The sequence below is a fragment of the Columba livia genome, chromosome 6, assembly GCF_036013475.1.
Source record: "Columba livia isolate bColLiv1 breed racing homer chromosome 6, bColLiv1.pat.W.v2, whole genome shotgun sequence".
Lineage (NCBI taxonomy): Eukaryota > Metazoa > Chordata > Aves > Columbiformes > Columbidae > Columba > Columba livia.
This window is the reverse complement of record NC_088607.1, coordinates 5068968-5095761: the sequence shown is the minus strand read 5'-3', so window position 1 is coordinate 5095761 and position 26794 is coordinate 5068968. Positions and strand designations below refer to the sequence as shown.

The 26794-nt window shown below is 41.1% G+C and overlaps 2 protein-coding genes across 17 annotated transcripts in view; both read left to right on the top strand.

The window, feature by feature from the left end:
* PLEKHA1 (pleckstrin homology domain containing A1) overlaps positions 1-14579 on the top strand; it is a 37976-nt gene extending 23397 nt beyond the window's left edge. For 3 of the 16 annotated variants that reach the window (XM_065066805.1, XM_005505774.4, XM_065066806.1), the window contains exons 6-13: positions 558-689; positions 2393-2536; positions 3521-3589; positions 6751-6815; positions 7582-7645; positions 8851-8940; positions 10053-10127; positions 12098-12532. In XM_065066805.1, the coding sequence (XP_064922877.1) occupies positions 558-689; positions 2393-2536; positions 3521-3589; positions 6751-6815; positions 7582-7645; positions 8851-8940; positions 10053-10127; positions 12098-12427 (969 nt within the window). In that variant the 3' untranslated portion in view covers positions 12428-12532. Of the gene's footprint in view, positions 1-557; positions 690-2392; positions 2537-3520; positions 3590-6750; positions 6816-7581; positions 7646-8850; positions 8969-10052; positions 10158-12097 lie in introns of all 16 variants that reach the window. The other 13 variants (XM_065066813.1, XM_005505778.4, XM_065066812.1 and 10 more) reach the window with 11 other exon arrangements.
* A 7320-nt stretch (positions 14580-21899) lies between these two features.
* Positions 21900-26794, top strand: part of HTRA1 (HtrA serine peptidase 1) — a 33477-nt gene continuing 28582 nt past the window's right edge. Inside the window, exon 1 of the mRNA XM_065066804.1 lies at positions 21900-22403. Within this exon, the coding sequence (XP_064922876.1) occupies positions 21962-22403 (442 nt within the window). The 5' untranslated portion in view covers positions 21900-21961. The remainder of the gene's footprint in view (positions 22404-26794) is intronic.

Sequence of the window (26794 nt, the reverse complement as noted above, 5' to 3'; positions counted from 1 at the left end):
GCTGTGGTGTCTTGATAGTTTTAGTTCCACATTTGAGAAAATTATCTAGTAGTTAATGATAGTCCAAAAGAGGCTCATTTGGGACAGGACTTAGCAATATATGTAGAATTAATGGAGACAGTCCATGCAATCTTCATGCCAAGTATTGGAACGTGAGTGCAAATGTCACACTGGTCAGGCCTTACTGGGCTGGCTCTGCAGGCACTAGTCTCCAGTCTAAAGCGCTTATTATTATACTAAAACTGAAAGGAAGTGAAAAATAACGAACCAGGTTTTCCACAAATTAGCAGTGCTTTTGGAAGATTAAGTATAGCACTTAACAGCAAAGCTGGGAGTTGATTTTTAGATTTCAAGTCACCTGGTGAAATGTCTTTATTGGCACCAGTTTTGCGTAGCCATTGCAAAAAATTGTCATGTAAGCTCTTTCTAGCCTTTTACAATTAGAAAACATTTGTTTGATCCTGCTGAAGAGAAATGAAAAATGCTTGAATAACGATTAGGGCTTTTTTTAGGTCTTCGTGACATTTTTTATGTGAATTATCATATTCCACTTTCAGGTACCAAAGCAGTCTGATCCCTTGTGTCAAATGGATAATGCAAATCGTCAAGCTGAAAGCCCAGGTGGAAAGAAGCAAGTGTCTTACAGGACAGAAATTGTTGGCGGTGTTCCTATCATTACACCTACCCAGGTAATACCCTAAAAACAAGTGTGGTATCGTTTGATAGAAGAAGCTTTGTTGTTTGACAGGTGAGAATAAGTTCTGTATCGTGATATAACTGTCAGCTCATCACCTTCTTCAGAGGACTTATTCTTTGTGAACCTTTTGTTGATACTGGTGGATTTTTTGAGTATTTTATTCCATTTATATAAGATTATAGAGAATTATACAAGACTCTAAGGAGTTACTTGAGTATTGATTTTTAGTTTTTTTTAATCACAGGTATGAGGTTTTTTAATCAGATATCGGTTACTATGCTGAAAACATTAATTAATTGTTGGCGTTAAAAAGACAGAACTTTGGCATTGTTAACTGTCAGAAAAAGTGGGTAAAACACGAGAAGGTTAAGTCAGCTGATTAGTATATACACTATGTTATTAGGGGTAGTGAGGATGAGAGCAGGTTGAAATATTGCAGAAGAGCCTTGTGAAATGGTGTGTGTGAAAAAATAAGCAAGTGAAATTCAGTGAAAGCAAATGTGGCGTAGGGGATTCTGCAAAAAACAGTCTTAGTTTTAATATAAACTACTAGATTGTGGAATAACCATTTCCACGTGAGAGAGAGGGGAGGAGTTGCAGCTGCACTAAGAAAATATCATCTCGCTGTTCAGTGACAGTGCAGGAAAAAACCCACAAGTATAAAGTTTTGTTAGCAGGAGGAGGAATAAACCAGGAAATGTCTTTGTTGCTGAATAAATCCTGCCTTGGCCAAAACCTTGATTACGATGTCCAGTTTTGTTCTCATCTTAAAAATGAGAACTGGAAAGGTTCGGAGAAAGATTTTGGGGCTGATTGGTCCATGTGGAATGATCTCCATCCACATGAGGAGCCGCTGAGTAGGCTGGTGGTACCTGTGTGTGAAAGAAATAACCAAAGGGGGATGTGAGAGCTCTACACCATCACAATCGGCACAAGTAGATGGTGTAAACTTTCTTTTCCACTATGAGAGCTGTGGGCTTTTAAACAAAGCTAATGGTGTAAACAGGTGAAACAAAGGGAAGGAGTTCACCTTTCAGGGAGTAATAATAAAATGTAAAGCACCCATTACCAAAAGATGGTGTGGGTGTGAGGAACTTCTCTCAATTTGAGAGACTGGCCAAGCTCGTGGAAGAAGAATCTGTGCAGTGTTGAAGATATAGACCTGTTTCTGGAAGTTCCCTGAGCTGAAAATAGCTACAGATTGGATTATTTTCATGTAAATGACATGTATACACCTGAACTGCATTTAAAAAGTTAGTAAATGTCTTCTGGTCCTAGAAACAGCTTTTTCTTTGCTGTAGTCACCTCTAGTGCTTTGCACTTCAAGTCGTGTTATGTGTTTGCACTAAATATATATATATATATATATATATATATATATATATATATATATATATATATATATATATATTGATTTTAGATCTGTAACATTATTCATTGGGTCTCATTGAGAACATTCAGCACTTTCTTAGTATAATTTATAAATAGAGCTTGCAAGTTCTCAACCAGAGCCCTTGGAGAGTCTCATTAATTGTCTCTAGAAATCAGCTGAAATATTTTATCCTTTCAATCAAGTTAGAAATGGGATTTGTGGTCAGGGGATGATACAATTATTTTCTTTTGTAACTAGTACAGCTATTCTTAGACTTTTAGAAAAAAAAAGATACTATTCTGAACTTTCCTGCTTTTTTCTAGAAAGAAGAAATCAGTGAGTGCAGCGAAGGGAGTGATAGAAATTATTTGAAACGGTCACAAAGTCACCTTCCTTATTTTACTGCTAAGCATCCCCCAGATAATGCTATTATCAAAGCTGGCTACTGTGTAAAACAAGGAGCAGTGGTAAGTATTTAAGATTAATGTGATTCATTAAGAAAGAACAAAGGTCCTAAGCTGATAGTTGTGAAGTAGATGATTAAAAACAGAAAGGACATAATTACCAGTAACTTTAGCCCTACTGACAGTTTTAATGATGGCTAAAGAGAAAACTTACCCTGCAGCAGCACGTAATTCATGTCTGTGTTACTTCTTTTCACGACTTTCTTCAGTGTTACGTTGCTGGAGATGTTTTGGAGAGGGAAAAGTTGTGTGCACAGATACTTTCATGCTATTGTTAGTGTGTGCCACTAGTTCTTCTGTTCTACAGTTACGCAGAGATTCTTGTTTTGCTTACTAGAAGCATCTGAATTAAGGCACAAGTTCAATGTCTGTGTGTTCTTTAAATCACTGAAATGTTTCAAAAAGCTAATTTTTCACTTTAGAGGAAGAATTGTACAACTTGTCAGACCGATTAGCGCAAGTGGAACTACTCACATGATGCCTCTGAAAAGAAGGAACAGATAGTTCAGATTAAGCAAGAATAGTGTGTTTCATGGGTCCTCAGACTCATTTCATCTTGGATTATCAAGCTTCTTTTTGTAACATGCATTTTTGTTGTTAAAATAAACAAGAAACCTTTAATGCACTGTCTTTTTACATTTCTTATGGGGTATTTGTGCTGCTGAGTTGCCACAGTTTCGATGGAGATTGAGAAATCCTTAGAATAGAAAATAGATTTCAGAATTTTTAATTTTTGCAGTTTAAAAAAAATAATTGGGCAGAATTATTTTGGGGGCACTGTATGTATGTACAACACATAAATAAATGTATGTAATATATAAAAGTTATAAATTTGTAGGTTAATAAATATGAATAGGGATTATACAATATAATGTAAGTATAGGTTACAATTACAAATATAGTTAAGTATATAAATAAGTAATAGAAGATGTAAATATATTTGTATTTTATATAAAAGTATATACATATTTATTTTTCTCGTAACAGATGAAGAACTGGAAGAGAAGATACTTTCAGTTAGATGAAAACACAATAGGATATTTCAAGTCTGAACTGGTAAGTTTCCAAATGTGTTTTCCAGTGACAGTTGCAAAAAAACCAATCTAAAGTAGTATACTTGTATTTGGAAAATGCACTGTGCTGATCCTGCAACTCAGTCTGTACTGGAAGAACTTTCCAGGATTGGGAAGAACAACAAATTAATAAGATGACTTAAGTCAGACATCAGTCTGCCTTTTCGAAACCTGTCTGTAGGGCACTGAAGAGCAGTAATAGGATATAGTCTACAATAACCCTGGTTTTCGTATTAGTAGCTTATGTCACTTTGTACTCACATATAATCAATTACGGTTTTGAAATGGCTTATCGTTATATGGCGAGACAAAAATGTAGTCTTGTAATTCTTAATTTAAAGTTAGGATTATGAGGTGTTTTCTCATATAAATGATGGGATATTTCCCCACACGCTTCTTTCGCCAGGGCAGCCACGACAGGTAAAGAATTCTACTGCTCAGAAGCAACACTTAGTTTGGTTTGGTTTTGCGATCTTTCTTCCCTACTCATCGCTCTTGAACCTTTTGACCAATTTTGACCAAATGTTAAGTGCCTTTAGGCTTCATTTACAAATGAAGTGGCTGGTACTGGAGATGGTCTGCTTTCCCCAAAAAGGAATCCCATATTTAGTAACCATGAGAACATCTGCACATGAGGAACAAATTCAGAGTTGTAGAGTATTATAAATCAAGGAAAATTGAGTTTACAGGCTCACTGTGAGATGCAAAATGTCAAGAAGCCAATTTGCAGGCTGTTTTTGAAGAAAACTTTGCTTTACTTTTAATGAGGGAATACAACAGTAGCCAGAGTTTGATCTTGCATCATTGTCTTTGTTAAACTGTCAGCATAACACAGTTCTTACACATTGCTTCTAATAAACCCTCTCTTTTCATTTTAAAATAAAATCTGACTGCAGGTTGCTCACAAGTAAATTCTAACTTATTGAAGAATTGTACTGTGAGAGAATATACTAGAAAGCTGGTAGAAATGCATCCATGTCTCATGTTCCGTCCTGCTCCTTTCCAGTTGATTTAAAATGAGCAATTTAAACTTAGTGCCCTCTGTTCTTCGCGCTCATATCCCCGGACTGCAATGTGAGGAAGGTACTGACTGACCAGCTGTCAGACAGCAGCAAAGTAGATCCTGCTTCACAATTTTTACTGAAATCAGGTTTTCTTTCCATTTTGAGAGTCATCCCTCTTCTGAATAGATAGTACTGAGTAGATAGATAATACAGTGTCCTTTTATTGGACTATCGTGGCTAATCAGAGAATTCCATAGCTAGAAGGCCTAATTCTGATAATCACGTTTCATATAGTTTTTTAAACACTTAGGATCTGCCTTGTCTGAAACAGACGTGTTGGAGACACTTTGCTCTGGAATGGGAAGGGCAAAATATTCACACAGCACAACCTACCAGAAAGAAAACACCTGCAACAATTTAATCATATACCCATCAGATTTTATTTATCTCCTACAAACACTAAAAGGGTGAAGTGCTTTCTTTGGAAGATCTCAAGTGGCAAATGATTTCTTGTGGCAAAGCATGAGACCCCCCATCCCTAATGATCTGTTCCTAATGAGAGTAACACAAAGATAGGGGAAAAAATTGTTTGTGGTGCCTTTGTGGTTAAGAAGGCTGTAGCGTGGAGGGCGTTTCAGCTGGTGCAGCATCAGATTTCTAATTCTGGAAAGCTGCTTTCTGGTGGATTTCAGTTCCCAGTAGCCCCAGTCAGCAGTCAAGTGTGGATCTTGCTTGAAGTTTGTTTGTCTTGGCAGCCGGCCTGCTCACCAATACTTCACATGGCTCTTACTGAATATCTTTTGCATCTGGAGAAATATATCCAAGTTCGCTGCTCTCCAAAATGTAAAAAATGGTGTGGGTGTTGTATTTTTGGTTTGTGTGTGTGTTTGTTTGTTTGGGGGTTTATCTTTGGTGGTTGTCGGTTGGACGGGGTTTTGTAGTTGAAGGATGTATAGATTCTGGGGATACTTTTTTTGATGTGGTTGTTTGGTGTCCCATCCCCACCCTCCCTTAATGATCTGCTCTTTTCGGTTGGAGGAAGAGCCCTGGTCAGTCTCCAGGTGGAGCATAATGGAATACAGGCAATATCAGATTTGGAGAATGATCATTTCTGAGCTGAGATGAGGCGTCTGTATTCCAGGGATGGTCTCGCAGTTGACATTTGATGTATTACTTTGAAAACTGTTATAATGGATGAGTGAACCTAGGAAGAGAGAACCAAAATAACTGAAAATATCAAGTTTTAAAACCTGTCTATGTGATCTGCTGTAAAGTGACCTAATGAAAACTATGATTTGAGGATGGTGATATTCAGTGACATTCGCTGTTTGCCGTAACAACTTAAGTATGCATAATAGAAATTATAGAGAAAACAGTCATTCCAGACCTGACAACTTGTGTTTTGTCTATAAGCTGAAGCCAGCTGAAGTAGCCCATTGTAATATTGCCTAAAGAAAACACATCAGGAGGTAAAATAAGTTGGTTGTTTGTGTTTTACTGTGACAACCGTGGGAAAATAACTCCGTATGACATTACGCTGTCATGGCAAAACTGAAAGTATTTCTGTTTGAATGTTCTCACGTTTTTCCTGTTGTGTGAAACTTGGACAGAATTGTAACACTGGGTTTTGTTACGGTAGCAGGATTTTCATATGCTTTAAAAATAATTGTGCTTTTACGGGTTTTGGTATGATTGGTTTATTCATATTTTTAATTGTATTGAGTATAGGATACAATGAATTGTATTTAAAGTCATACCATGCAGTACAATTAACAAAACACCCTGTATTGTAACATTTCGTAGTAAATGAATATAAGAGCAGTTTTACTGAAATAAACTGCCTGAAGCCAGATTTAGTTTTCTGATCTGGTTTGGGGAAAAGGACAGGTGGTAAGGTGAATGTATGTTCTGGGGTTTTTAATTCTTGACTTGTCCTCCTCTTCATTGCAAGTGCCATGGTTGGTTCAATACATACAAAAAGCAATTGACATTTTGGTTGACACCACATTTTGCATAACCAACTGCCTCAAAAGTCTCATTTATAAAGTCTGCTGCTGTCAGCTCTCCTGACCTCTGGCTTCCTCACTGTATTCCAGTTGTTAGATATACTCTACTGAATTATTTTTGTGTTTTTTTTCAGGAAAAGGAACCCCTTAGGGTCATACCACTGAAGGAGGTCCATAAAGTTCAGGAATGCAAACAAAGGTGAGAAGCGCGGATGCTGTTCTGCGCTGCCTTGTCACGGGCTGGCTGCTCGTGGGAAGCAACGGAGAACTTTGTGCATAAAGCTGATTCTGAGCTTTCGGTATTTAGCGTGTGTTTCCAACTTGTAACATTGGGTAGAATGTAAATGCATTGGACAAGGGTGGAACAAAGGAGTAATGTACAATCATGAATTAGAGATGGATGGGTGCTGTCTGGTCTGAGGCAGCAATTTTAGGAGTCTGTAGTCTATGTATAGTGTCTCTAAACCTTTAGAGAACATTACCTTATGTTCAGTGTCTGAATTCAGATGAGAACACTCTCTCCTGCTCTTTCCCTTCCACCAAATGACGATATAGTAAGGAATGAATTTCCTTTGTAGTAGTTATGCTGGACATTAATTTTTTTTTCTAGCAGGCTACTGTTTAGGGCCAATACTTTAAAGTCGTAACAAAATATGAATATGAAATTTTAGCCATTTTACTAGAGCAATAAACATTTTTTAACTTAACATTGATATGGTTTAGAATGTTTCAGTTAAAAATATACATAGCAGCATGCCTGTCACTGGTGAACTAAAGAGTCTTAGGACTACAATGAGGAGGAGGTGCTGGTTTTCTTTTTCTACATGGTATTTACCAAATAAAAAACAGTAGAGTGATACAGAGATGTCTTTGCACAACAAATGCTCCGATTCTCTGCCCATCTTTTTAAAATGAAGTGGGAAGGTTGTACTTGCTGTTGAAGTATTTTTGTGTTTCATTTACAGTGATATAATGATGAGAGACAATCTCTTTGAAATTGTAACAACTTCTCGAACCTTTTATGTACAGGTAATTTATTTATTTTTAAACTTTGGGCAAAACTAAGAGACTGCCATGCTCAAAGCAAAGAAGAGCTGCCATTTTGCTTTTGTAGTTATATTTAACTATGCTGTGATTTTCAGGGGGAATGTGATCTTTATTATATTTCAGAAAGATGCATATAAGAAATATTTCATCTAACAGCAAGTGTTATGTTGGTAGCCTATGAAAATAATAAACAATAAATCCTAGTGTGATTTGGTTGGTATTCAGGTCTTTAGACTCTGTAGGTTCAACTCAATATATTAAATCTTTTTCTTTTGAAGTACTGAATTTTTATGTATAGTAGTTGGGTTCTCAAGTCACTTGTCACAATAAACATCTACTAAAGCGCAGCAGCATTTAGATTTCAGTACTGATTTGGTAATATGTATCCAGATGCACTTTCATCACTACATCCTTACCACATCACCTTCTAAATGTGTGGATATAATACAAATCACAAAGACTTTGCTTTTCCCAGCTGTGTGGGAATGTGATGCTGGAAATAGTAGTACTGGAAATAACTTTTGAGTTTCTCTTGTAGGATGAGAAAGGCCCAATTAGTTTAATATAGGCAATGGTGCCAGATGCTGAGTTATGAGCTGTCCTATAGCTGAATATAATTGCCATGTTGCTGATGTTTCTTGCTGGCTGGATGTGCTTGTTTAATAAAGTTGCAACTAAATTCTGGGATACCTTTAACTTTTTATCTCTCTTTATCCCAGATATGTATTTATTCACTGTTAATCTATTGCATCTTTTGCACTGTTCTAAGCAAATGTACAGCTGACCCCCAACAGAGACTGGGTTTGATTTTACTGTGACTAGTCAGTAAATACCCCATAGAAGTGCAACAGTGACTGAAAAGTACAGAAGTTGTGTCACTCTTCAAAGTGGAATCAACAGATCTGCTGTAAGAATTCCTGTAGGCACTTTAATATTTTTGTTTGCTTGAAGTAAAAATTGGAGTCTAGAATGTGCAAATAGTATAAAAATACCTACTTATTATTTTATGTAACTATATACATATAGTAGTAAATTCAGGGTAAGACTTTAAGAAATGTTTGGGTTAAGTGGCTTTAAATAACAGGCTCGTAAAGCAGTGTAAGGCTGTCCTTTTAATGCAGATGCTCAGGACACTGGGAAAGTTGAGAGTTGATGATGTTGAGTGTAATTAATGTTGTTTGATCCAGGCGGACAGTCCAGAAGACATGCACAGTTGGATAAAAGCAATTTCTGGGGCCATTGTAGCACAGCGGGGACCTGGAAGATCGGCAGCTTCCGTATGTTATTCTGAACCTGAGAAAAAATGTGATTAATTGGTGTTTACTTGTGCACATGAAGTTATAGTTGCTTTTCCTTTTGCCTGTTCTCTGTCATGGCCTGTAGTAATGTGGTATCTTTGCATGAACTTTAATGCAGACTCGCAGAAAATATTTTGGTTTTTTTAATTGAGCACTTCTCTTAGTCTTACCAGTAGCGAACTTTATGTGCATTGTCTTGAACACATAGATAATATAAGTGCTAACCTAAAAAAAGCCTAAGTTCAGTATGATCTTTCTCACTACTACTAGTCTGAAAGTAAAATTGAAGCTTTCCAATTCCTGCAAGGTGTTTCTGCTAATTGCTGAATTTTGCAATCAAATTATGATATCCTAATTTGTTTTTAACAACTCTGACTACTGAATTGCCATTCTCTGTTGTTGATAGTTTATTGTATATGCAGATACAGATTAAAATCTAAAGTAACTTCTCTGAGACGTCTCTGCTCGCATGAGTTAGTGTTTGCTATTGAAAATGTAGTGTGAACACCATCGGGCGTGAACACTGAACTGTGACAAGTCTCAATATTTGTGAAGCCATGTGGGTACCCGCATTCCAGATATCTTTGCTTTTAAACTGTATTAGGTGTTCGGTACAAAGTGCAATAACTTACAAAAAGTCATGAAGGTCACTGTGGCGTCACGGTGTCTCTAGGTATCTCCACATTTAACCAATGGAATACTTTACAGTTCAGATGTGCAAGCTGTGGTTTTCACTTGCTGGCTATGGGAGGTTTTATATTAAGCTGAATATATCATTACCCCCATTATCTGAAATCAAATCATTTAAATCTGGCTTTTGTTTAATATTTGCATTGATATTGTATTTCTGTTAATTCAGTCTAAGCTCTCAATTATTTTTTTTTTTGCAGCTGGGAGCTGCCTCATGCTTTTATTTTAAACTTCCTATCATAAATTTTGGTTCTTTTTGGGGGAATGAAAAAACGCAGATAACTTTTCCCTTGTGTATGCCTTTTCTTTTTATTGTTGTGGGGCTAACTGAGCGATCCAGCTATTACTGTCTGCATCACTTCTTTCTTTTTTCCTCTCTTCTCTTCTTTCCCCAAGTATAGGTTACTCTAATCTTAGCTTTGCACTGTGTTCCAGATGCGGCAGGCCAGAAGGCTGTCGAATCCTTGTATACCGAGGTATACATCAAGAACTGGTGAATGCAGCACGTATGTGGGCTCTCATGTAAACTTGCCTTCTTAACAGAGGGCTAGGACTAGTGACTAATTTGCACTATAAAAAGAAGTAAAAAGAATGCTACTTGTTTTCATTACCATTACTGAAAACTAACTCATAAATTATATCATCCACTTACAGGCTTGCACTGTTTTTTTTCTTACTTTTAAAACAACTGGAAATTAAACATGGCAAAAACATCTATTTGTATTTCAAAGAGTACTGTATGTTTAAATGTAAGTTATGTGATGTCATTTTAATAGGAAAGTATTAAAACTAATTTGCATGAGAGTTCATATTTCCATTTTACTTTACATTTTTTTGAAACTGCGCAAAAGCAAAATTAAATTTAAGCTACCCACAAACTAATACAGATGCGTGCACACAAAAACACGCACGTTTTAACTCTAGTAATTGGCAGGATGATACTGTAGCCTGATTTGCATGGCTTATAAGTCTCTGCATGACACTATTAGTTCAAGCGTAGAAGCATTATAATGTCTAATGGGTACGCTGTTCCAAGCGGAACAGCTCAGGAGTAACGCAGCGGCGTAGTCTCTTAACTGTGAAATTACAGTCAGTGTGGGGAGTAAAATCTGAGTATCCTTCAGTAAAATTTAACAAAAAGTTTATTCCAGAGAGCTTGTCCTGATATCCCTTACTTTTGGCCTATTATACTAAAGTTAACAATAAGAATAGTAGGTAAATCACTGAATTGTATGTTCTAAAGCAGATGTTTTTTCTTAAAGTGGAGTATCAAGTCAGGTATGAAATAAGGCAAAGTAAATAATGCGAAATATTTCACTGAAATTGAATGCAAAGCTGAAGTCCAAAGGAAGTTTCACAGCTCCATCACCCGATAATATATATCAATTTATTAAAAGGCATACAGTAGTACTTGGAAGAATCCATTATGATTAAATTCATTAATTCATGTCATAACGTTCAAAGAGAAACTTGGAAAACTGCTGTGAAAATGACGGCAGAAGCGGCAGCAGCTCCTAACGCAGCAGGAGGGACCCGTTCGCTGCATCATCACATGCCGTTTTGATCCCATCACTTAACACCGTATCCAGCGCTGGTTTAGATATCCCTGGGTATTGGAGATACTGTCGATACGATGCAGAATCTGAGGAATTTTTTGTTCTGCAGATACAGCTGTAGGTAGGGAAGGGTATCCTAGGGCATCTAAACTGTGCTCTAGACCTCTAGATCATTCCTAGGTAGTCTAGGAGCTTGCTTCTAACAAGTAAATGATGGAAGATAATTCTCACAGTATCACTCTAATAAAGTTATGTATAAGGTCAACAGAATGGCAGTTAAGAGTAATAAACAACAGAAAGTAAGTTGACAATTAGAAGGAGTAGCTTAAAGATCAGTTTCTTTTCTAGGTGCATTAATATACAGCCTTGATAGCATAAAATATTTATCATTTTAGTTTGGTCCCTGGAACAAATTGGGGAGAATTGGTACCCGAAGAAGAGAGAACAGTAAAATATGCATTATTGCTTCAGGACTTAGGATATGAGTGCCTGATGTATATTAATATGTTTAAATACATTTTTCGCTTGGAAAGATGTCACTTTCAATGGACTTTAACCGTGTATCTTCAAAAGGTTATTTAGCATCTGAGTAAAAGGAGAAGCCTCAGTTTGCTGGATTATATTCTGAAGTCTAAAGAGCTGCTGAGGTTGATTTGAGAAATTTAATTTCTTCAAATGAAGCAACTGATGCTGCTGTCACATAGTGCTGTAAGCTCACATTTAATAACACACCGCCTTGAGAAAGCACCTGCCTCCTGCTGCTGTGGCTGATGCTTCGCTTTGTGTATTTTCTGTCTTGATGTTTTGTTTTGTTTTGTTTTCTGAGAGTGAAATCTGCAACTGCATCTTTCCAACGACGGCTTCACCCGACACCTGCTCTTCTTTTCCAGGAGCATCCCGAGTCTTCTTCCGAACCCAACCACGCTCTCCGTTCTGCCGCCTCAGCCCCAGCCGCCTCACATTCCGCAGCCGCTCACGGCAGCCCTCTGGTCCCAAACCCTCACGCCAAATACCCTGCCTTGGAGAAGCGAGGATTTCACGAGTCTTTTACCAAGGCCAAGCCAGGGAGCTACAAGATCCAGGTTGTCGCTTCAAGAGAATCAGCTGCCAAAGTGACTGAACGGGGCCTCTCGGAACCCCGAAGTAAAAATGGCACTCAGGAACAGGATCCTGGCCTTGTGGATCTGGATGATGCAAGCCTTCCAGTTAGCGATGTGTAGTGGTGGAAGCGTTTGGAGAATGATCCATTTGTTCGGTCCTCTAATTTCCTTGTTCGGACTCTTAACCAAAGAAAATTATAGGAAATGAGAACAAAAAAAAAGAAACAACACTGATTTATATATATGTACACGTGTGTGTGGTTCTGTGCACATGTGTATATGTAATGTGTTTGTGTTTTGCCTTTCAGCGGAAGGTCAGAAATGGACCTTCTGCATTTTCTCAAAGGCTGATAGTAAATCACTTACTAGGGAGGGGCCAAACTGCACAAAGACAAAACCAAACAAGTACATCTGCAAGTAAGCAAGGTACCAGCAACTTTTCATTCCTAATCTGGCAAATTTACTAAATTTACAACTAATGCTATATTGTGGAGAACTTATTGCCAACAAATGTGATTATTTAATTTCATTTTGAACTACAGTAAGATTTTAGGCATAGATGAGAATTGTTTCTCTCCATGACTTCCAGATACCAGGAAATGCACAAAATGTTTCTTCTGTTCTTTAGGATCAACAATGTCAACTAATTTGTTATCAGAACAAGAACTCTGAACTCCCTTGGAATTCTAATTATGGTGCTGTAAAATTTCCATTGAAGTAATATTTTGAGTAGTCAGCCTATTTTTGATGCACTCCTAAAGGTGGGTTAGAACTTTTTGCACATTTGGATTTTAATGGACTGCATGTAGTGGTGTTTTTGGAGGGGGGGAGAAGAGAAATTGGGCTTTTGAATTGGGACACTTTAGATCTTTTGAACTAAGTAGGGTTTATATTGTGTTACATTAGGCTTCGCAGCAATTATTTTTCTTCAATGTCCAAACGTATCGTTTGATAACCGTTTTGAGAACGGTTTTCTCAGTGCTGTGTGCACAGTTCTTGTTTCCGTATCGGTCAGTGGAAGACCTCGTTTAGTTTTGTACTTATTGGTACTGAACTGTTCTTCGTCATGCAGTTGTGGCCTATGACTTCTGCTGCACTAATAATCTGAAGTGCCTGTGGTTTGTTTTTCTTTGTCACCTTGTCGAAACACTTTTGGATTAGTTATGTACACAAACCATTCTGAATGGTTTTGAACATTGGCTTGGAGTTGCTCTGAATAGAATAGTTCAAACCAGCTATTTAAGATAGAAATCTTATGCTAGGGATACCAGTGTTCTGGTATTGCACCTACTAGCTGTGCAATATTTATTTTTAAAAGTATTTGTTGTTTGTGTACACTGTGTTATGGGGCTTCAGTGATGCAAATGAAAAGAACCTTTACATTTCAAGTATTGGAGTAGATTGAGCGTTGTGCTTTTCATCGGTTCTGAAAAAAGTTGGCTTTAATCAACACCCCACAAATATCTCATGCTGCTGCTTATTGTGATTCCAATTGTCCAGCTTCGCAATGACTCTTTTGGTCTCCTGTACCCTCAGATACATACCACACAGGTCCATCTTCTCTCCAGCTTCCAAGCTGACCTCCTGCTTGAGATGTGGATGGCTTTACCACGGTCCTTTTATTGATCCAAGGGTAGAATAATTGGTGTTACACCAGAATGACACATAATCTAACTTCAAAACCTTAAATTATATCAGCACCTTCTTTTTTATCCATAAGCTAACTAACCGCTGTGTCAGGGCAGCGGTGTTTGGAAATTACTGGGTTTGTTTGACTCTTTAGATACATGTGAAAACTAGCACAGGTTTGGAAGTTACTGTAAATGTCTGAACTAGTATTGTAGGTTTTAACTTCTAGAAATATAAAACAATAGCTCTTTAAAAGCTTATTTTTTCACAAGTCCATTCTGTGTGGAAGACACTTGGCATTGAAATCTTTTTACTGTAGTTTAACATCTGAAATCACTTCTCTGGTACAGCTTTCACACTGCATGTTCATTTTATTATATATTGGTATTGGCAATTTTACACATCGGGTGGAGGTAGCGCAGCTCCATTATGGGACTTACAAAAAGAGGAAAAAGAATGAAAAAAAAGAAAAGAACTACTGTTGTAGTTCAGTAGCATAAGGAAATATTTGTGGTTGGTAATTGTCAGGGTCTCCTATTTATCAGTACTTTTATAAATCTATGAAAATTGTTAAATTATTTTAGAAACAGTGCTGTAAATATGTCACGTTTAAATTGTCAATAAATCAGTTTGGGTAACTTAAGATCTGACTGTGTTTCCTTGCACCACGTTATATGTTTTATCGGAACAATATATTCCTTTTTACTGTGTAAGAGGTTGGATTATCTCTTATCCAGCTATAATGTCTTTTTAGTTTTCAAGTCTGATCAGGTTGTATAGTCTGAGAAAGAAATTGAACAGAATGAACTGTTTTTCTTCTGTTGCTCTTGGTTTCTTCTGTGGAATTTTTACATGTTACGCAAGGGAAGTCGATCAGGTTTCTTATCAGTGGAAGGGAAGAGATGATGCGTGGAGATGCCAGGTTAACCATTTGGAAACGCTTGGGCACTGTCTGCAGGGGGGGAAAACAAAACAAAACACAATATAGCATGCATTTTTCTGGTATTACACTGTTGCATAACAAAGTTTCTCAGTCAGAAATGCTTTCCTGAAATAATGACACCTGTGACATCTGGAAACACCTCACTCTGTGCAGCTGTGCGACCACACAGACATCTCTCAGGTCCGTTTTGCCCTTTTGTAAAGCGGTACAAGCTCAAGGTCCTGCCCCTGGGTCAGGTCAACCCCCAGTATCAACCCAGGCCAGGGGATGAAGGGATGGAGAGCAGCCCTGATGAGAAGGGCTTGGGGGGGTGCTGGGGGATAAAAGGTTGGATGTGACCCAGCAACGTGGCCAGCAGCTCGAGGAAGGTGATTCTGCTCCTCAGCTCTGCTGAGCCACCCTGCAGTGCTGCGTCCAGCTCTGGAGCATAAGAGGAACATGGGCCTGGTGGAGCAAGTCCAGAGGAGCCACCAAGATGCTCAGAAGGCTGGAACAGCTCTGCTGGGAGGACAGGCTGAGAGAGCTGGGGTGTGCAGCCTGGAGAAGAGAAGGCTCCAGGGAGACCTTATTGCAGCCTGTCAGTATCTAAATGGAGCCTATCAGAAAGCGAGAGAGGGATATTTTACAAGGGCATGTAGTGATAGGACAAGGGCTAATGGCTTTAAACTGAAGGAGAAGAGATTTAGCTTAAATATAAGGAAGAAATTCTTCCCCATGAGGGTGGTGAGGCCCTGGAACAGGGTGCCCAGAGAGGGGGTGGATGAACCATCCCTGGAGACATCCCAGGCCAGGCTGGACGGGGCTCTGAGCAACATGAGCTGGTGAAGATGTCCCTGCTCATGGCAGGGGTGGCACTGGATGAGCTTTAAGGTCCCTTCCAACCCAAACCATCCTATGATTCTAATCCATGTACAGCAATACAATTTATTCTTCCCAGTAATAAAGAAGAGTAAAATGCAATTACCAGCTGTAACTCAAACTCATTTAAAGGAACTTAAAATGCTCTTTCTGATTCATCTATCGTACTCCATGCATCTCTGCTGTTCAGCTTTCAACCTTTTTACCATCTAATTGTTTTCATAAAAATCTAAAGTTATTTTTCACAGCCCATTGAGACCTGAACTGTGGTCCCTGAAGTGACCTGGGTGCTCTGTCTCACTACGTGCTGTCTTGCATGTTTTCATTTACTACACACTTGCTGTTTTCCCTTTACTGTAGAGGGAATTGAATTATTCTTTATGGTTATAGATTTAAACCCACCATATTACAACAAGAAATTTGCAAAAGCTTCACTGCTAAAGCTGCAATCACCACGCCTGAAGGTAACAGCCAAAGGGTGATGGTCCAGGATACAACTTAACACACTGGCATGTGCATTGACCTCATGGAATAACAGGATGTCAGCACCACCTGGAGGCTCCAGCTTTAAAAATGATACAAGTCAGGTGTTTATGTTTCTGAAATTTAAAGATTAATTTTGAAACTCCAGTCGTTGTCACTGGTTTACTCAGTTGTTTAACTCTTGCTCCTCGTAAGCTTTGACCAGCAATGGCAGCAAATTGGTTGACAGCAGAACAAGTTGCCCTTCCTCGCTGCTGTGTTTGTGATACCGGCTGGCTCCTGAGGAAGCCATGATGTTACAGGAAAAATAGTGAATAATCTGTTAACTTGTCCAGTGAATAATGAAAATGTGAGGCTTCTTGTGATGCCACAGACTATGAAAAGCAATAGTAAAAAATAGTTGAAGAATAAGCAATCGAATAACTGACACTTTGGGGAACCTGCTTTTTCATACTACGTAAGTAACTAAGTAGGAAAACTCAAACCACAGCACTAATGAAATATATCAGTGATAAAGAACTGATATTTTCCTTTGATAAGCCAGGACAAGAGAAACGTATTGCTAATAGCTATTCACTCTGGTAAGAATAGCCTTTTTTGACTAAAAAGCCTGTGTTAGATGATTGTATAAAGCTTGCATGCTCAAAACATTAATTATTGCTTGAAAGACGTTTCTGTCTGGCAGCGTAAGGCAGCAACCTTCTGTACTAAAAGGTTTTGAGCTGAGCTGGTTGACTTTGTATTACCACAGTCTCAAAGCTCTGGAACCCACCTGGGGAACCGGTTATTGAGAACGATGCGGCTGATCAAAAACACCTTGAAAATGTCCCATTCGAGCTCTTCAACTACTGGAAAGGAGACATCTCTGCCGCTTTTGGGAGGTGAAGAAACAGCATCCAAAGATATGAGCTTGGAGGGAAGGCAGAGGAATGGGGGATACAGACCGACCCAGGGGACAGCACCAGTTCGAAACTTCGTTCTTTATGTCTTAACAATTCTGCTTGTTGGAGGTTTTGCAACCACGTTCATAGGTTCAGGAGTCAAAATTCCATGTAGAAGTGAATTAAAAGTGCATACAGCATCAGAAAGTATCTCCTGTTGTAAAAAATGGCTGTGTTAGTAAAAAATGTTAATATTGACAGGTTGGGTTTTTTAGGCTTTATAAGTAGTCTATATTATAATGGATGGATAAATTAATGAGCACATCAAAAAGTGCATTTGGAAGGTGCGGGACAAATATTTCTGTTCTAATAGAGATTCCATATTAATTTGAGGTTGGGGAGAGGGAAGAAATGAAGGGGAAATTTGGGCAGGGCATTTTTAATCTAGAAGTTAATGAGACTTTTAAAAAAATTAAGCCCTCTGTGCTATGTATAGTTTTACCTTTTATCAGTTTTGCTTACTGTCTTAATATTCACCTGTATTTTGGAGCACAACCTATATAACTATTTGGTGCTCCAAGCCAGCAAGCGCTAAAGTGTTTCTGAGATATTCCACTGAAGTAACGCAGTAACTCTGGAAAAGTCATTGGAAGTGTATCTGAATTATTCTCTAAGGAAAATAAACTGGTGCTCGTTTGTAATGGTGTAAGTAGCAGTTGGATCTTGCTCTTCAAAGCGGCACCTTTGACACTGTAACCAGGGATTAGCATTTAAAATGACACTGTAATTTGGCGTATCAACATGCATCATCAATGCATCTTCTAAGAATTCCAACCACTCGGTTGTGCCACATTCCTGCTGCCCCCGTTTTGATGACAACTAAGCACATAAGGGCTCCAAAGTCATGGGTGTCCTTAAGAGCTGGCTGTCCCCTGCACGTTTTCATCTCTAAATTAAGATTAATTATGAAGTTTTGATGCTTGTTTTACACTCCCTGCCTTAGTGTGATACTCCTCGGTGTACAGTTGCCCTTTGACATCAAGGAAAATCAACCTGTGCACAAATACATATTGAATTTGTACAGATTAGGGGTTGTTTCTTGGGGCAGGTTGCTCAGTTTCATGTGAGGCTTTCAAAAAGACCCCCTGATCATTCATTTATTTTGTAAATTACGCCCACAACTATGCTTGAATTCAGCACCGAATTCACACCAGGAGAAGAACATGTAGTTTGAAATTCCCTCTAAGTTCTCTTTCAAAGTAATGGCATTTTTTCCTGTATATAGCAATGAATCCAGCCCACTCTTTGAAAAAGTTTGGTTGGGTGTTGGTTTTGTTCTCATTGTTGTGGGGTTTTTGTTTAGTTTGGGTTGGTTTGTTTGTGTATGTTTTGGTTTTTTCTTCCTTTGTTTGTTTGTTTTAGGGTTTTTTTAAGGTAAATCTTTGTTAAACAAAATAGAGATGTCATGCAAAGTAGACAAGTCCTGAGTCTTTGGGGGATGAGGTAGAGGTGTCACATCCCAGCCAAAAGTATGCAGAATACCTTTATTTTTTCCCCTCTCAGAAAATCTGGGAGAAAGCCATGAACGAATGAAGCGAAATAATAACACAGCCATAATAAACCCAGAAAAGCTTTCTGCAAGGTCCAAACTCCTTCAGTTTGCCCAGAATACGACATTCCGGACGTCTCAAACTCGCTCCATCCTCTTCTCTGGATCCCTGACAGTCACGTCAAAACTTATTCCTTAAGGAGAATTTGTAGCATTTAATCACTGGATGGAACCTCCTGTCATCGAGTTCCATATGAAAAGTAAGAGATAAAATATTTTCCTACTTAGTCCCTCAACTTTAAGTATTTTCCAGACCACGTTTCTGGTCTCTCTGACTATTGATAAATATCTGCTGGCTTGAATAGCTATTTTGTATGAAAGTGCTGTGATGGAGAAGAAATGATTTCTGGGTTTATGATGTATTTCGTGTGTGAGGCACTGCTACACGGAATAGGTGGGTAATTAACAAATGTATTTGTCAGTAAACTTAGTTATTAAAATGAAAAAGATTTACCTCAGTTATTCTGGAAAGTGGGATATTTATTTTCAGTTGTGTGTACACCCATGTGAAACTTATAAAATTCATATTATAAAAATAATTATGTTTTAATACTCAGATTAAGATTCACATCCTTGGTTTAAGAAACAAACGCCGTAACAGCAGAAAGTCCTCAATACGTGTCCACTTGTTTGGCAGTGAATTGCTAATGCTTTCCAGGTAAGACCTTGGGATATATTTTATCTCCTTTGCAGAGTTCAACCCTTGACTATCTATCAGTAAATGCACTTCCATTTTCTGTGCTATGGAAAAAAAATCTGGCTAGTTTATTATAGGTCTTCAATAGTCTGTAATAGAGTTTGAAGCTGATAATGCCGGCTGAATTGTGAAAAAAAATATATGTTGCAGAAAAGAGAAATATACTCAACCAATGTTTCAAATTTTGAGTGAGAACACTATAAACTTGCAATAATTCTTGATGTAGTTTAATATTTAGCTTAAGACTTGCAAATTTTATAAGTGGAACGGTTCAGTAAACACCGATGCATTCGCTTTATTGAGGTTTTGAACTGGGGTATTGACTTACTGAATTTTAACTATTCCAAGTGGCTTTCTATCAATGGGCTTTTGTTGATGTATTTTGAGCCTCTGTTCAGGCCTCGCTTTTGCTCCCTAGAATGACCCAAACCAACGGATACGAAGCAAAAAAAGACACAAACATCCCTAGAGAGAGGACGACTGAACAGGGAGTTTTTCCACCGCATGGAAATTCTTCCTACCTATGGAGCTGAGGCTCCAATGGCTTCAAACAGCTGCTGTGAGTTACCTGGCAGAGACAGAAAAGCAAATGCCTTTCTGGGCGGGTCAGACTAAACCCCATGGTAATTCACTAGTCTTTGAATGTTTTGTTCCTGCTTCCGCATAGGAGCTCATAGGAGCTTTTCTGAACCTGTATTTCTTGTATTCCAATGCTAAAAATTGTTCATCTTTCCTTAAAGACTATCATTGATTTACTTCAAAATAATAATTCAAAAACCAACCCTGAAGCTTATTAAAAATAGCCAATAAGTAATGGATAAACAAAAATTTGGAAACATTTTACTATGATATCTAGGCATTTATGTTTTTTATATATACACACGTTGAAAAATACTTAAACTTGTAAACATTTTCAAACTTTCTCTTAGGCTTTTTAACACCATCCTGCTTTTAATACTTAAAGAGTTTTGCTCTGAATTGTTCCAGGTTACTACTTTACTACTTTGGTCACTTCTGAAATCAAGTAGTTTTCCTGAAATCTCTGTTATTGCACAGTGGAGCAGTTACTGGAAAACAGCAGATTTAAGGGGTTCATATTGGAGCTTTTATTGGGAATACTGGAGTCTGCGTGGTTTCCCACCTTCAGCCAAGGACCAAGCAGTTAAGCAAGTTTTGTACCTTTTGGGTCACAGTTTTATAGGATTTCATAGTGTCCCCTGGTTTGAATGAGTTGCTGCTTCCACCTGCTCGGGTTGTTAAAGATTATTCCACCTTTTGCAGGAGAAATGACTCTATTCTTCTGTGTTAAAGTAGTTCCTGGCATCCTGGATTCCTTACACTCGGCTTATCTAACAGTTAACAGCATTTCATCTTGCCCAATGGTTTGTAAAGTTCATTAGGTCCTTGGTTATCCGGTGCCTGATAAAGATAACGCTTAAATAATTACATATGGCAAGCCTGTTCGAAAGTTTAATTGGCTCATAATTAAAAAAACTGGCTGTGCTCAATTTCCAGCTATTACTTCTTCTTGTACCGTTCCCTAGTGGCGTTGAAAATGATGCTGTTTCCCTGGGAAGGTACTTGTGTGTGGTTAAACTGACTTCGTACGTGCCGAGGGAGCGTAATGGCCAAGAGGCTTCTGTCCATGGGCAGCTGGCGCATAAATTGGATCAGCTTGTGGGAGGATGGAAACGTCTTTTCTTTTGGTTCATTAACCTTCTGCTAATTGCTAATCCCCACCCCGCCCCGGGGCTCGGAGAACCTCATGTGCGGTGAAGGGGGTGCAGAAGCACCCGGGAGCCGCCTCCCCGCGTTCCGGTGCCGCTGGGACCGCGTCCCGTTGGGCTCCGGCCGCCGTTCCCAGCCGGGATCCCTCCGGCCGCCGCATTCGGGAGCACCTGGAATTCCCGGCGGGGTGGGTGACATTTGCAGACACCTGCATGGATCGCTTCACTCGTTCTGACCGCCGGGCAGCCCTGCCCTCCGCGCCTGCTCTTCCACCCATCTCCTTATCAGATAGAAATCTTATCGGCGCCGACTTCAGATCGCCTTTCCCGTAATTCCTTAAGTGGGGAAGAGCGTTCAACTCCACCCCTCCTTGTTGGCAGGAGCACGTTTATCACCGTTTCCACCGTCCTTCATTCGCCTGGTGAGTGGTTTGGTTTTTTTTTTTTTGGTGCCGCTTCGCGGCCGCGCCTTTCAAAGCCAAGTTTAACAGCTCAGTGCGGTAACGGGCCATTCAAGTTTTTCCACAAAAAAAGACAAGGCGGCGGGGAGGGGGGAGAGTTACGGCCTCGGGGGCGGCGGGGAGGAGGGGGGTTACGGCCTCGGGGGCGGCGGGGAGGGGGATATTGGTGCCCCGGGGGAGGCAGGAGGGGGGAGTCCCAGCCCGGGGGGGCCGTGCCCGCCCCTACCGCTCCGCCCCGCCGCCCTCCCCGGCCGCGCCGCCCCCCGCCCCGCCGCTTAAAGCCGCCCGCCCGCCTCGCCGCGCTCATCGCCCCGCTCATCGCCCCACGCCGCTCCTCGCCGCCCCACGCCGCTCCCCGCCGCCGCGATGCCACTGTGGGGCTGGAGCCTGCTGCTGGCCGCGCTGCTCCCCGCCGCCACCGCCGCTCCGCCGCCCGTCTGCCCGGAGCGCTGCGAGCGGTCGCGCTGCCCGTCTCTGCCCTCCTCCTGCCCCGGCGGGCCCGTGCTGGACGCCTGCGGCTGCTGTCGCGTCTGCGGGGCGGAGGAGGGCGAGCTGTGCGGCGGCGAGGGCGGGCCGGTGTGCGGTGAGGGGCTCCAGTGCGTCGTGCCCCCCGGCGGCGTCCCGGCCTCGGCCACCGTGCGCAAGCGGGCGGCCGTGGGGCGCTGCGTGTGCTCCAGCAGCGAAGCCGTGTGCGGCAGCGACGGGCTCAGCTACGCCAGCCCCTGCCAGCTGCGGGCCGCCAGCCGCCGCGCCGAGCGGCTCCGCCAGCCGCCCGTCATTGCCATCCAGCGCGGAGCCTGCGGGCAGGGTAAGGGCAGGAGGCGGGGGTGGGTGTTGCGGCGCAGGGACCTCGCAGGTGCTGAGGTTTGGTCCCGTTGGTGTCTGTTTCCTCCTGCGGGTTCAAGAGAGAGGGGCGGGGGGTCTCGGCGCCCCGGTGCAAGAGGCTCCGTGCTGTCCCGGCTGGTGCCTGGCATCGCGGGGACAGGAGCGAAGGGAAGGGCTGGCCTGGGCTCAAGTGCGGTATTCAAGTTCAGTGAGAAACTAGAGCAAGAATGCAGTGTTTGTCTTCGGCTGCCAAGCGCCAGCGGCAAAAAGAACCCCATTTCCAGCTTTAAAACTAAACATCTCCTTCCTCCACCCCCCACGCTCAAAGAGAAGTGGTGCGGGGCTCAAAAATGGGGGAAGCCGGTTTGAAAACCCCATAAGCCGGTACGGATGAGGACCCGAATCCGACTGTGTGGCTCCAACAAAGTTTGGAGAAATAACTTGAGCGCATTCCCCGTCCAGGCGCTTTGTCACGAAGAAATGCCTTGAGAATTAAAGCCAAGAATGTAGAAACTGCTAAAATCTGACGGCAGAAAGTGAATGCGGCGTGTCCGCGGCTTTTAGCAGATGCGCTCTAATTATTATTAATAGGTTTGCTAGAGGAGGGAATGCTTGCAACTAAACAGCGTGTTAAGCTGGTTTTAGCGTGTTTTGGTTTTGTTGTGGTTTCTCTTGGAGGATGGGAATGGCCGTTGAGAAGTAACAGGTGTTTTTCCCTCAGCATTATTATTGTTGTTATTTAGTATCTACTTTAGTTGAATCGGATGTAATTTGAGGACTTAGAGCTGCCGGACGGATGCTAATTATTTTATAAACCGTATAAAGACACGTTGCTGGGTTATGAAACTGTGGCTCTGCAGATGGAGTTGCTGGACTGAACAGGATGATGAGTGCAGGATGTGACCCAGCAGCGCAGAACTGCGCTGGGGATAATAAACATGGGATCTTTACAAGGTGCAACCCCTAATGCAGGCTGGCTTAAACCTTATAGGCTAAGGCTGTGTGTTCCTTCTAAGCCATTGGGCACGTTTAACGGGGAATATATAAAAATGAGCATGAATTAAGCTTTTATTTCGGAAGTGGTAGTCACCTTTCAGTAAAGCTGTTACACTGAAGGTTGGTTCATGTGTTATAGGTTGTACAATTTCTGCACTTCTTTCTTTAAAAACAAGTGTTTTCCTAGATTTAGCCAGAAGAATGTTCTGAGGTATAGTGACTATATGTTCAGCTCGGGCAAAATATACTGAGCCTGTTTACAGAACAAACTTACGGTTTTGGTATCAATACAATCAATTTTTTGTACCCTCATTTTTCCCCTTGGTTTCAAAGCTGCGTTGTGCTCTGTGCAACGTGTCTGGCATTTACTGACACTGGAGACAATTGAAGCTTTCACACCACAGTTTCCTGATCTCCAGTACAATATAATTCCTTGTGATTTTTGTTCTCAATTCATGAAACCAATATTGTTTTCTCAGTCTATTCTGCTGGACGTTTGCAGAATTCGGGCTGTGTTTGAGCTGGAGGGTAATACCTACTTCCAGTAAGTTGTATAGAAAATGCACAGGCCACATGTAGACCTTGTATAGGAAAACTCTGCTGCAGGAGACATGTCCAGTCCAGACAATCGTTTTGCCCTGTTGCACTTCTGGTTGGAGCGATGCTTATTTTCTCTATCACTAAGGACAAAAGGAAGGTACCAGAGAAGCTGACCAGTAGCACATGTCTAACCCTGGCCCAGAGCAGCCATTGCTGCAAGCAAAGCTTTTTTCATATGTAAAGAACCTAAAATAGAAGAACAGAAATGGAGAGCAGGCTGTAAAGTGCTGCTGCATGGAGCCAAATCGAACCCTTGTTTTGAAAAGCCCTTATCTAACATATGACTCCTTAGTGTTGTTAAGTTTTTACTTTATTGTGAGTTCATTTCCAGGAGTGCTTTTGCTACCTAGAGGTGGCGTCATCTTTCGTAAAATGTTTTTTACTTCCCTAGTAACATATCTATATAAATAATTTGGTGAATACAGTGCAGCGGCCCAGGGAAATGAGGGAATGGGGATGTAGAGAAAGCTTTTGGAAAACATTTTTTTGTTGTTTTTAAGTTTCATATCACTTTAGTAATTGGTTAAATAGAATATGGTGTACATTGCATAAACCCTTTTTTTAAAAATTCAGTTTCCATCTACTACAGTCCACTCCCGGTCCTGCTTTTGTTCTTCAGTGATTCTTGGTGCATTTGTTCAAATACCGGGTGTGTTTATGAGAGGATGCAGGAGGGGCAAGGGAAGGTCGCTCTGGGTCTGCATGCACAAGGGGGATGTTTTCCCATGCAAAATGGGAATCCTGAGTCTTAAAAAGCTCGAGAAAAATTTCACAAGGCTCAGAGCTTATTCTAGGCATGGACAAAACAGGGACTATCTGGAGAAACCCCAGGAGCAGCGAGGGGAAAGCCCAGCTGTGGGTTTAGCTGGGGAACACATCAGTTTAAACTGGTGCAGTGAGTGTGTGGGATGGGAGCAGGGCTGGAGGTCACCCTGCCTGGGCTCAGCTCTGTCACAGGCAGGTGACAGCAGGGCGATGTGCTGTGTGGTGGCTTCTCAACCCCTTTCCTCAGTGCTGTGTCCCCATCTGGGGCCATGTCCCCTTCCCTGCTGTCCCATCCCTTAGTGTGGCCATGAGCGGCATAACCAGCCCTGGTTTTCATACCAAAAGCGCTGACGGATGAGCTCTCACAGCACCAGCAAGTCGTTTGTGGATCAGGACAGCTGAGCTGCAGCTCTTGCAAAAGAAATCTTCACTTTGCATGAAACACACGAGTGATGTTGGCAGAGGATGTTCAGGCCTGCAAAGCACGTGCTGGGAGATGCTCGGTGCATGTGTTGGTCCCGATGAACATACAAAGGCGCACAGAGAAGGTGACTGTCTTCTGAGCATGAACCATGACCACATAAAAACCATTCCACAGCCAGGAGCAAGGTCAGGGCAATGAGACCTCGGTGTTCTAAGGTTCGTTGTGCTAGGAGGATGTTTTCTTTCTCTTCTGCAAATATGTTTTTGGTTCAATTAAATCTCTCCTGCTGACCAAGGGAGGAAGGCTTGAGATGTTCGACACACAACTTCAACCAGTTTTCCTTCCCCTCTTTGCTTCTCCCAGCTGATGCTGCAGGACAGTGCCCTTCTCTCCATGTTGTGCTCTTCACACTATAAAACACAAATGAACCCAGATTTCACCTTGACCCAGAGTCAGAAGAAAGTTCCTCATGGTCACTCTCAGTTCCTAACTTTCCTCTACCCCTTTTTGAACCAGATTTTTATGGTTTTGCATTTTTTTGTAAGACTTACTATGTCTAATGCAGTATCCCAGTGACCTCAGCAGTTCTTGGCATCTGTCACAGGCAGTTTGTGCTTCTCCGTCACAGACGTGCTCGCCCTGTGGTGTCATTTCTGCAGTTTGATGCACGTTCTTCTGGTTTAGATTGAACACGTCATTACTGCTTCCTCTGGGGGAAGGCGGAGGTGAGTTTAGGGGTACCTCTCTGTTCTGGAAAGGTGTGTATCACTAACAAATATGGGTTTTGCTGTTTCTTTTCATTGCATTATCATTTCATAGTTGCAGAGGGAGGGGGCAAAATACATCGCTCAGTTTCTGGCAAAGCATCCAACTTCATATTTTGAAATGTACCAGGCAAAATTGCATCCAAGTGACTCTGTGTACTCATCTGGCAGAAGAAAATAACTTTCGCAGTCGATAAACCATTTGTCATTAACTGTTGTGTCCTTTAAAAGCAGCATAAGAATGAAATCTATGCAGCAGGGGATAGGAAAGAGCAGTAGGTGGATCTGCCTGAATTCCTTTGCCTGCAGCGCGGGCAGGGCTGATGGGCTGAGCCTTGCAGGAGTGAAGGGAAACTCAGCTGAGAAATCTGGGAATGCCAGAAACAAAGCCAGATATTTATTGAAAGTTGATATTGTTGTTATGAACTTGGCTTTCAACTTGTTTTCTGAAAGATAATAGCAGGCACATGGTGGTTGGCCTGCTGAACAAATGCTGGGAGAGCTTTGCAGGTTGCTTGGCACGTGTCAGGTTTATTAAAAATGACCTGGGAGGACCCGGCGTGAAGGAACTGGATGCTCGAATAAGCACTCCAGTGCTGTCCATTTTATTAGCTGCCTTCATCTCCCTCGATTGCTGTGTTTGGGTGGTCTGAAAGTCATTATCTGACTTTCCTCAGTCTCTTTTGCAGCAGCAGCAGAAGGGGAGGAGGAAGGGAACAGGCAGCTGAAGGCAATGGAAATAAATAGTAACGTATTTCCAGAAGAGAACCAATTCCCAAGTGTGGGATTAAAAAGCGTTTCCAAAGCCAAGTGTTCAGCTCTGAG